This window comes from Monomorium pharaonis, chromosome 5 (genome assembly GCF_013373865.1).
Source record: "Monomorium pharaonis isolate MP-MQ-018 chromosome 5, ASM1337386v2, whole genome shotgun sequence".
In the NCBI taxonomy this organism is placed as follows: domain Eukaryota; kingdom Metazoa; phylum Arthropoda; class Insecta; order Hymenoptera; family Formicidae; genus Monomorium; species Monomorium pharaonis.
In genome coordinates this window covers 26,836,668-26,848,959 of record NC_050471.1, presented here as the reverse complement: position 1 = coordinate 26,848,959, position 12,292 = coordinate 26,836,668, and the positions used below count along the sequence as shown (strand labels likewise).

The window sequence follows — 12,292 nt, the reverse complement described above, 5'->3', positions numbered from 1 at the left end:
AAGGGCTCCAAGTGTGTGGGCTTCTTTAAGGGAAGACAGAAATTCAAGATAATCGTTTTCATCAAATTCAACTTAGGCATGGTTCCAAAACATGCTCTAAAGAAAAATTTTATTTAAAAATTTATAGTATTATATCCGTTATATAAACTTTAACTTCTTAGTAAAATTTTTCTCAAAGAGAAAGTTTTAGAGTGTAACCTTAAGTGGTCTATAAAACTAAGTAGTTTATAAAAAAATATAAAATGCGTGATATCCAAACAAAATTACCTTTTTAAAAACTGTAAAAAAAGGGCCAAGTGTGTGATTTTCCTTTAACAAAAAATTTACAAAATTCAAGATATTCAATCTAAGTGATAGATACATTAAATTCAATCTAAGTGGTCTATAAACATTACAAAATGTGTGATATCCCAACAAAATTACCTTTTTAAAAAAGGTAAAAAAAAGCGCCAAGTGTTTGGTTTTTCCCTTAAGCAAAAAAATTATTGGATGTTTTAACCTAAGTAATATAAGAAAGAAATCACAAATTCAAGATAAAATTTTTAATCAAATTCAACCTAAGTGGTATATACTTTTGGATGGTTCAACCTAAATATTATACTCACACATAAATTAACTTCTCTACAATAATAATGATATCTAAATATTTTGCGCCAATTATAAGAACAAATATTTTTATAAAAACTAAAACATTATTACTATTCTTTAGCCAGTTTTTATAATACAAAATTTTTTAGATTTGACACTATAAAATTAAAGTATTACGTTTTTTTTTTCTACAAAAGTAATGATATATAGAAAATGCGCCAACTATAAAGTAGATGTTTATACAAGCTAGAACATCTACTTTATTATGCTTTGGCTGACATTATAGTTTAATTTTTTATTAAGCCCGTATCAGACTAGAGATTGATATTGAGATTGAAATGAAATATAACCAATTAGTTAGTCAAATTCTAATTCAATCTCAATCTCAATCTCTAGTCTGATATAGCTTTGATTGTCTTAAGTTTGTCTTTAGATACAATTTCGTTAATTACGAAGTATTTTAACGATAAACTTAAGAAGATTCTTAAATATAAGATTAAACTATAAATATTAGCCTTTTGTATTAAATATTGGCTGCTGTGCGCTGATACGAGGCTGCTGTGCGCCTGCAAAAAACAATTGTCAGGAAGTATATTGGCAAAGAGTAAAGAAAATAATATTGAGCTGGTAAATAAGTTTTAATACAAACAAATTATAAATATTACAAATAAATATTTTAATACAAATAAATATTTTACTACAAAAACTTGGCGCTGCTAAACCGAATAATTTGCTTTAATACAAAATCATTTTCTTACAATCTCACTTACATATTAAAACAATACATACACGCATGCATGAGAGAGAGAAAGAAAAAGAGAGAGACAGGTATTCGAACGTATGCACGCATAAGAGACAGATACTACTTTCTTAAAAGTAAATCGCTTCCTTATAAACTAATAAGTTATATTATACTAAACTTAAGTAAATCGCTTCTCTATAAACTAAGTTATATACTAAACACACACACACACACACACACACACACACACACACACACATTCAGATGCACATACAAGAGAAAAAGGAAGAGCTGGCAAATTATTCGGTTTAGCAGCGCCAAGTTTTTGTAGTAAAATATTTATTTGTATTAAAATATTTATTTGTAATATTTATAATTTGTTTGTATTAAAACTTATTTACCAGCTCAATATTATTTTCTTTACTCTTTGCCAATATACTTCCTGACAATTGTTTTTTGCAGGCGCACAGCAGCCTCGTATCAGCGCACAGCAGCCAATATTTAATACAAAAGGCTAATATTTATAGTTTAATCTTATATTTAAGAATCTTCTTAAGTTTATCGTTAAAATACTTCGTAATTAACGAAATTGTATCTAAAGACAAACTTAAGACAATCAAAGCTATATCAGACTAGAGATTGAGATTGAGATTGAATTAGAATTTGACTAACTAATTGGTTATATTTCATTTCAATCTCAATATCAATCTCTAGTCTGATACGGGCTTAATAAAAAATTAAACTATAATGTCAGCCAAAGCATAATAAAGTAGATGTTCTAGCTTGTATAAACATCTACTTTATAGTTGGCGCATTTTCTATATATATCATTACTTTTGTAGAAAAAAAAAACGTAATACTTTAATTTTATAGTGTCAAATCTAAAAAATTTTGTATTATAAAAACTGGCTAAAGAATAGTAATAATGTTTTAGTTTTTATAAAAATATTTGTTCTTATAATTGGCGCAAAATATTTAGATATCATTATTATTGTAGAGAAGTTAATTTATGTGTGAGTATAATATTTAGGTTGAACCATCCAAAAGTATATACCACTTAGGTTGAATTTGATTAAAAATTTTATCTTGAATTTGTGATTTCTTTCTTATATTACTTAGGTTAAAACATCCAATAATTTTTTTGCTTAAGGGAAAAACCAAACACTTGGCGCTTTTTTTTACCTTTTTTAAAAAGGTAATTTTGTTGGGATTACATAAACATTAGTTTTTATCAGAATTTTAATTTGTGTCATTTGTTTTTAATTAATATATTACAATTTATATTAAATTTTTACGCTAAATACAAATATACTAGTCGATGTCAGTTTTTCTTATTTTATAGATAAACATAAATTTCAGAAATAATCTCTTTGAAGATAAAGAAAAAACAATTTCAACGTTATTTATCGTCAGGCTTTTTGTGCATGTAAGTTCCCCTCCCCCGCCCCCCAGGCTGTTTAATTAATTCTTTTATACTCTTAATATTGATTCATGTAAAATTTATGTTAATCCACGCCATCCTTCTATTTCTCTCTGTTGGACAAGACATATATAAAATCTCCGAAAGAATCTCTCTCTCGAAAGAAGAAGAAGAAGAAGAAGAAGCGAGCGAGTCCACAAATCGCCAAGCTAACATAAGCTCCGCTATCGTACTGCTCTACTGCGGCGTCTCTAATCGCGGCCCCTGCGGGAGCCACGTACGTGTACCATAACCGCCAAGTATAGTAGCTAAGTTACAACAGCGGTCGGCAGCGTGGCTGGCAGCGGGAGGGACAGGGGGGCGAGGGGGGATGAGATGGAGGTGCTGACTGAATGAAGCCGGCTTCAGGTGTTCAGCCGCAGTATTGATCGGCCCACCTTCGTACATGATGAAACACACACGACAGAGCCCTCACCACCCTCTCCCCTCCTTACCGCCTGACTCCTCTGGCGCGACCCCCGCAGAAGCGTCCGCCAGGGGCGACTTTCAACCTCCCCCTTTGCCCTTCCGCTTCCCCTCCGCCCGAGCGGCAAACAAGCTTTTCTCAGTGTCAAGGTTGGCACACGGGCTACCTCGCGATAGACGAAACTGTCCCGATTGTCAGCGTGGAATTGACGATGGTATCAAGGGATATTGCGTGATATATCAAGTGCTAAAGACGACCGCCAAAAGCCCAGCGACCTGTTCGCTTTCGTAGGAAACGACTTGATCTCCGGGATTCGTGTTGAAGCGTCGCGAGAAGTGGAATGATGGGAATTTAATTTCGAGGCGAACGCTGGGAGTAGCACGACGTTATCATTCCTACTTCACAAAATGTGACATTTCCGTTTGCAAAATCAGATTATGATAAATCTTAGAAATATTATAGAGATAAGAGATGTAAAATTCTTGAGAGAAAATTGCATTTTTAAAAAATATATTTATTTTATCTGTGATGTATATGTGAAATTGTGACAGTTTGTGCACGTAAACGGTGCTGTATTTTATTGCAAAACCAATATAAAGTGTACAGAACGAAGTCGCATGTTTCGAAATACTTTGTCATAATGGACTTGAGTGATTAAGCAAAACACAAGCGATATAACTTTGAAGAAATAATTTCACTTTTCCATGCAAATAATCGTTTTGCACTAGAATAATAGAAAGGTCGCTGATATCGGCATATTACGTACTGTTTAGATTATTTTCTTAAAGAGAAACTAAAACTAGAACATGAATACAAAGTGAAAATACTAGAAAGTATTTTCTATCAGATCATGCCGCGGTTTTTAGAATATTGTTTCTCATTTTGCAATAATTAAAAGATTTGTAAGATAAGTAAAAATCAATTTCTGACCAAATAAAGTCCAAAATCGTAATATTTGATAAGAACAAGTATAATATAAAATTAATGTGTTTGTCATGTGGATGGTCCAATCTACTTTATCAATCAAGCGGACAGTTCGCTCATTAACGGCTCTGGAATCTAAATGGATATCTAATCGATATTGCTAAATAATTTTTCTCATATTATAAAATTAACGTGAACTTTAATCATTTCTATGTATTCTATCCCAGTCAACACTAAGTATTCCCGAAATATTTTGTACTCGAAACATACTACATAAATATGTTTATTTTAAACATACTTAACACAAACTTCTTATTTTACTTCGGCTAAATTTTACAAGTAATTCTACATAGAGCACATGTATTAAAATCTATATGGAAATGTGTACGTAGAATTCACTTTGAAAGTTTAAAGGTAAATTTATATAGATTTAGAAATAAAAGAACACGTTATATTTATTATTTAAATTTGACCATCACATAGATAAATTCCTGTCCACGTAATCCATGTAAAATATGTAGACATGGCATCCACGTATGGTATATAAAAAGCTACGCTTTCCTTTTTCTTTTCCTTTCGCATGAGTCATCTCCACAAAATACTTATAAGTTAACGCATAGGAGGAAGTCTTTCACTTCGATGTGAGACAATTTCTTATTGATTCGTGTAAATACCTTGTATTACAATGTTTGACAAGATGCATTATAATGAGATAATATGTAATATAAAGATTACATTAGACATTAGACTACTAACTTGATAGATAGATCTCCTATAACATATTTAATATATTTACCCCGTTATTTTTAAATTAAGCAGTTTGCAAAAAAAATGTACAAAATTTATTTTCGCTTTTGAAGAACTTATTTTTAGCAGATTTTAGAAAGAAAAGTTACGGAGAGCTGTGCAAATTATAAGCTTTCACTCCTTTAATTATCTAAGTATATTTTTGTCGATATTAATAAAGTACACTGTTTAGTTTGCAAGAAATAAAAAGTTATCGTTTTAAAAGTCTATATTGACGACCTTCCTCCAAATTTATTTTACTTAAATTTTTCATTTTAATATTGGAAAAAGGTCAATTTAATTAAACTTCAATATTTAAATGTCTCTTAAACTCTTAAAGAAAATTCGTTTTAGTATCCGCAATTAGTTTTTCTACTCAACATCCGTCAGCAACTGTTTCAACGTTAATTTACTTGCTCTAAATTGTAATTCGTTCAAATCGATCGAGAAATTTTTGAAGAAGAAGGGCGGCCGAACGCGTCTCGCATCTAACTGTCGGTTTATCAGCGATTACCTCCAGGACACTTCAAACTATCCATCCGGTTATAACGAAAGACGACTTCCCGAGCCGTTAAGGGAGTTACAGCGGACTTGTCCCGGAAAATGATGCCATTACTGCGGCCGTGGCGCGCGAGCCTCGCGGACGTTAGAGATCCTATCTGGTCTCACCCCCAAACAGTCACGACAAGGAAGTTTCCTCCCGCAAACGGATTTAATTGTCCCGTTATTCCTGTCCCCGCGGGAATCGATAAAACGTAATCGGTTCGTGTCACGGCAGGCCCGATGATAACAATGGGAAAAACCGCCCGCGATCGATCGGCCGGTGTAAAAATAAATCGCGAATATTCGTAGATGCGTTTCTTTGTGTGTGTGTGTGTGTGTGTGTAAGTGTGTATATGGAGGACGACTCCACAGTAAATGGCCTCCGGGACGCGTCTGAAAAACGATCTGAATTATTCGGCAGTCCCGCCTTTTCCCTCCTCTCCCCTCCGCGTCGCTTGGACATTAATCGACAAATTCCACATAACCGCACGCAATGGCAATTAGACAGACGCGCGGATTAATTGCGTGGCGACGTAAATGCGTTTTATCGCGTCGTCATCACGGTAATTAATTATTACAATTTCAATGAGGATCGAATTAGAGCGATTATCGCGGTTCGGTCACATCACAAAGTGACGCGGGGAATATTTCGCTTTTCCCAGCGAAGCACCGCAAAAAGTACGGAGGACATTTTTGGAGAGGGGAAGGAAAGCGAGAATTTTAGCACGATCTCGGTTTTTATGCACGGACGAGATCTTTTTTCCCGCCCGAGAAAATTTTACAGTTTCGCCGGCGCGAGAAGCGCATCAATTTTTCGCGCGCGCGAGCAATTCTTGCCCGTTCCCGTTTTTTGAGAAGAAAGAGAGAGCGAGGGACCCCCGGCGAGGAACCTCCGTAATAAAATTTTCAGTCGTTAATGTGGCATTTGAATGTCGAGGCGGGTTTCCTCGCCGGCACGAAAATGTCTCCCGGGAACCGCGCACGGTGCCTCCTGACTTATTTACGAGAATCTCGATCGATCTCCCAGGCCGACATCCCCTCCCCCCCCCCCCTTTCCCCTGAAATTCAGGCCGCAGGTTTTATACGTTTAAGCCGTTTCGGGCGCTCGAGCCAAGGATTGCCGTTGCTTAACCTTATAAGGTATTAATGTAAAAGCGTGTAAAGGTTTTTCGTCCCTCTTCCCGGAGGGCGACATCAAAAATTCACCGAACATTCTCGAACAAAGCTGTTCATCTTGCATTTTTTATCGCCAAACGTCTCGGCATCATTATAATTTCCATAAATATCTTCCCCCGAGATTTCTTATTATCATACTGCACCTGCATTATTTAAAAGTACTGTCATAATAAGCTGCTTATCGTGCTTCTGTTTCGTTCGTTTAATATTAATATTTTTTTTTTATTTCTCCTCACTTTTTTCAAAAAATATAGACTGAATCTGTAGACACATAATGTCTTTAAATATTAATAAAACTCAATCAACAAAATATACAATATGTAGTCCATGGTGTAAAAATCACCCCAGATAATCGTTTACACAGAGATATAGGGTGACTTTTCACGAGTAAAGAAAATTAAATTAAATTAAACTTCCTCAATTCAATTAATTTAATTACATCAAATATAATTTACAATCTCTCTCCCTCTCTCTTTCAATTAAAATTTCCTTGAAATGCAACTTGAACGAATCAAATTATCCGTTTCGGAGTATTCGCTTCCTGGCTGACGGCAATCACATGTTCCGCTTGTTGTCCCGTCACAGGTGTGACCAAGGAGAGCCCGATCGCCAGCCGGGGCATGGCCAGCAGCACGGAGGACTACGGGGGCTCCGAGCTGCAGGAGCTGCAGTGGGGCAGCCGTACCACCGGTTCGTACTTCGTGCGCGGCACGACCGGCGGTTCTCACTACTCGCGCGGCGGCACCGGCGGCTGCTATGAGGCCGAGGACCTCGAGCCCGTGGTCCGGCATCATGGCAGCCAGCACCGCGGCTACTACAGCCCGCCCGGCACCAGCTACACCATCGTCGAGAGGCCGCCCAGCGCGCCCCATCATCACTCCTCGCATGCGACCCCCTACAGATCGCACCGGGGCCACGGAACCACCGGCGGCAGTGCCATCTCTCCGGAACAGGTGATCAGGTACGGACGAGATGCCCTCTCGACGTTATCGAGAATTACGCGGACTTTCGAGGGGATTTGCGTGCACGCGGCACGATGCACTTCCTTTTCCCTTCATGGCACAATTTGTTTTGTAGCACTTGCGGTTTTTATTTCGTGTACACTTCGCCTCACGAATGCTTCGTTCGTGCTAGGGACGTCTGGTACCGTCGATCTTCGGTACCAGGTTGATTAAAAATTTGTGGTACACGGAAAAGAACGGTTTGCAAAACCTCTCTTTTCCGTATCTAAAAATTTGTAGCTAGATGCAAATAAAAGAAATTAATTTGAGAGTCTAACAAAATTATTTTCAAATCTGTATGTAGCTTAAATTTTAGATATCTTAATAAAGTTGTTTCACGCATTAATTTGTTAATGATTTAATGAATACAAAATTCTTGCTTACAAAATTACAAAAAAAGTTTTTTCTTACAACTTACTTTTAAAATTATAATAATCAACATGATAGCACGACATAGTAGTTTCAACGAATTTTATTTAAGTTTTCTTCTAATTTATTATTACCGCAATAAAATGTGTTTGATGAATTTTACTAAAATATAGAGTACAATTTAAATAATTAAATAGAAATGATTAGTATTTTTTGTATTATGAAAATTGACTTCAAAGATGAAGGTAAAGAGAAATTTTTTAACAGTTTTTACTCTATACAAAAATTAATTCAGTATTTCCTAAAAGTTATATAAACGATATACAACGATTTATATAATAATAATAATTAATCTTTTCTTTGTAAAAATCATGATAATCTAAAAAACAATTCATTATTAACAAATTCTGGTATATATAACAGGAAAGAATTGAATTTTATGAGGCGCTGTAAATATTTTGAATAATGTACAATCTGCTTGATAATTTTTATTATGCACTTCATAGAATGTTTTTCGTGTATTTTTTTCAAAAACATTTTTCATCACAATAAGGTTTATAATAGGCTGTCAAAATAGTTCCCGAGTTTATCATCAAACACACGATAAAATCTGTGACAAATTCTGCGCGGGAAAGTGTAACGAAAAATTCTCTCCGTACGTAAAATCTCTAATTACACGTAACGCTTTGTCCCAGGCTGTTCGGTACCAGCGTTGCGGAGCGACGTCAAGCTGAGCGCAGGTCGCCGGCGTCGAGCCCGGCGAGCGTGACGACGGTGCGCAACACACCGACCGCGTCCGGCGGCTCGCAGCAGCAGCAGCAGCAGCAACAGCAGCAGCAGCAGCAACAGCAACAGCAGCAGCAGCAGCAGCAGTCGCAGCAGCAGTCGCAGCAACAGTCGCAGCAGCAGCAACAGACCGGGGGGAACGCTGGTAATCCGCCCACGTCGCCGATCTCGCAGCCGCTCAGCCTACAGGAGCTCACCGTAAGGACAATCACCATGACGAGAGATCCGCCGGACTCTCACCATGGCTTTGGCATCTGCGTGAAGGGTGGCAAGGACGCAGGTGAGATCCGCAGTACCTTCAGGCTACCCCCGTCGCCGTACTTCGTGCCTCGAGACCGAGGTACTTTCTCCTCCTCCCCAGGAGCGGTTTAAACTTTCTCTCTCTAATGTATTCAAGTTTTTCTTAGCTCTCCTCCGCACTTGTACATCCTTACCAAAGCCGAATTTTTTTTTTTTTAAGCCTCACGCGGCGCACGGCGAATGCCGCCGAATGCAGCAAGCTCTTCGCTCCGCGAGTCGTCTGGCCCCGCACCGCGAGATCCCCCCGGGTCGTGTCTAACTGTAAAGAACTCGCTGCCTCCCACGTACTCGGGATTTTTCTCGGCAGCCCGGTAGAAATTCGTTTCCACCGAGAGAAAAATCGCACCGAGAGAACATGATGGCACGGTGAACTCGAAGGCACGTCCCACCGGCGCCGCGCGGTTTATCCCGCGCGGCGCCAACTTGGTATCACACTCGATTTCGAAACTTCAAACTTTTTACGGTATTTGCGACGTCGTATATTCCGTGCTAAAAATTTTTTATCCGTCATGATCTCTTTCATCCTTAAAAAGATAAATTGCGATTATCCCGCGATAACCCAGCGTTTGCTGTTACCTCTAAAATTATCTAGACGAAGAAATGGCTTCTTATCTTCCTCTAGATTATTAGAATGTATATTATCTTGATTTTGAATTAAAAAAGTTGTATCTTTTTTCAAATTATTCAAGTTAATGTGAACAACAATTGAAATAAAGTATTATCCTTACGTTTCAATCAAAATCGAAAGAGAAACTTTTTTTTAGTCAGATTAAATATTATTTAAAGAAAAAAATTATTAAAAAATATATATATGTGTTTTTATATCGTAAATTCATTTACCCAGAAGTCAAATTGGATAAAACGAAATTTTTATGATTTTATTTCTTATTTAAATAAATTGAAAGTTAAATTATTTAAAATACGTTTACAATGCAATTTATCTAGATAATTTTGAGTTATCTAAGCGCAACGCTGGTGATAACGAATATCTGTGAGATTCATACTATCTTGAATAAACTTTGATTACTAGCAATCTTATTTCAATCGTTATAAATCATTTCTCGATTTTACAGCTTGGTTTTCTGCTGCCATAAACGCATATCTACTTGATAAATAAAGAGTCCTCCAATAAAATTCTAGGCAAGCAGAAATTTTACAATTCCAGTAAGCCGCGCCATTGAAAAAGTGCCATTTGTCGGCACAATTATCCAAGAATAGATTCAATCAACATTCAACAGTCCGCCGACCTATCAATAGCCCGTCTAATGAATAATCTAATCTTCAGATCGTCTATATGTATTCGCGATATCGGGATTCTATGTAGCGATTGGTTCGCCAGATGACTCGCTTGTCACTTATCGTTGGCAACTCGTTTCTTTGATTACTGTCTTTTTCTCGTGCCTAAGTCACCTCGGTTGGCACCCACATCGTGTCTCGACACCTTGCGCTTGTACGTGCTTCAGCATAAATCGACGAATCGTTCTTGTGCACCCATCTTGCCCTCGCGACGAAACATATTGACACCCTAAACGTTTCTCAATACCCAAATAACCTGAAGATACAAAAGAGCTGTGATACTTTTATTAAAAATCGATAAATATATTTTTGCTTACTATAAATTATATTATTATAACAAAAATACTATTTTCTCTAATCATATATTTTTCAAAAATCACGTAATTATTAAGAATCTTTATTCAAAGTAATTAAATTTATGAACTGATAATTAAATTCAAGAAATCAGTGTATAATTTTGATTTCAAAAAATCGCTCTTTTTTTTACTCCTTCTCCCTGTTTGCAATTAAAATGCCTCGAGCGTCCGTGTGTATGCATAATACGTGCGGGTTCTAATCGATTTTGACAAGCACAATGGAAAATGAATTCTCCCTCTCTCGTCGCGAGGACGATACTCAAAAGCGGGGGAGGGGAAAACATTTTCACGATCGTTGAGCATCGTTTTCCGCTGCGATTGTTTACACGCGAATTCGATAGAGAAGAAACGAGCGCATTTTTTGCGCAGACTCTCCCCTTTCCTTTTATTACCATTTTCTTTCTCCCCCTCCCCTCCATCTTTGTGAGGGTGAAACTCCGGTCGGTTCGCCGTTCGATGGTCGACGCGATAACGAGCTATCGACCCATCGAAACGCGATTGCGCCGGAAATCCGACGACCGGAGTTCGTCCGTTTCGCCTAATCTTTCTGGAGAAATCGTTTATCAAAAAAAACTGAAAGCTCGATGCATTAATCAACTTGCTTTAGCTCGTCAATTAACTCCTCTCCGTATAAAATTCTTTTTTTTTTAATGTGGCGTAAATTATTCAAAAATGATGTAAACGATATTAAAATTCATTCTTCATGCTAAAATGAATAATAGATCTAATTTGTACGAATAACAAAACGTTTAAAATTTTTATGATCAACTACGAAAGGGGAACAACCGTTGAAAATCGTCATTAATATTCATTTTTTACAAGATGTTTTACTCTTCGATTTAATATCCCCCCCCCCCCCCGATACTGTTTCCTCTAAGAACCTGATATTTTTAGACGTACTGTTGATTGTGCGCTTTCCAGAAAGGTTTCGCGACTGATAAAGGAGAAAAATCTCATACAAAAATCCGCGTGACGAGGCAAGAATGCGCGGGAGTGCCGCCGTTAAAGTCGTTAAAGTGACAAAAGCGACAAGATCCGGTTTCACGGTCTCCAGCCTCTTAATCCTCGCAGTCTCAAAAATAGACCAGAGTCTAGTCTTGTACGACGTAACATATTTATAGATACCGACTTAAAAATATTAAATTGGCATAAAATAAGTTCCCTCCTGCGGTGGAAAAATTTAAAAAAGAATCTCCCCGACGTCGGGAATAACCTCGTGCTCGTTTCGCACGCAATTTTCAAAATAAAACGTACCTAATAAAATTAAGAATACACGGAGAGAATTTTCCCTTAAAAATTACCCTGAAAATCGTGGTAATTGTGAGACAATTTTGTTACAAGTATACTAAAATTCTTCAAGGTTTACGTTGTCTCATAATTATCACGATTTTCAGGGTAATTTTTAAGAGAAAATTCTCTCCGTGTACAGTTAAAATATATTCTCGGCTTGAAAAGGAAAGTTTTGCAATCGGGAGGAAAAAAATGTTGCCCCGCGTAGCGGAAGGCAAAATCAAACGCGATGATTCGGCGACTCCGACT

At 37.0% G+C, this 12,292-nt stretch overlaps 1 protein-coding gene across 6 annotated transcripts in view; it reads left to right on the top strand.

Moving 5' to 3' along the window:
* LOC105833943 (whirlin) overlaps positions 1-12,292 on the top strand; it is a 100,976-nt gene that overhangs the window by 18,251 nt on the left and 70,433 nt on the right. For 4 of the 6 annotated variants that reach the window (XM_012676059.3, XM_012676064.3, XM_036287647.1 and 1 more), the window contains exons 2-3: positions 7,231-7,606; positions 8,711-9,141. In XM_012676059.3, coding sequence (XP_012531513.2) covers positions 7,266-7,606; positions 8,711-9,141 — 772 coding nt within the window. In that variant the 5' untranslated portion in view covers positions 7,231-7,265. The remainder of the gene's footprint in view (positions 1-7,230; positions 7,607-8,710; positions 9,142-12,292) is intronic. The other 2 variants (XM_036287646.1, XM_012676065.3) reach the window with 1 other exon arrangement.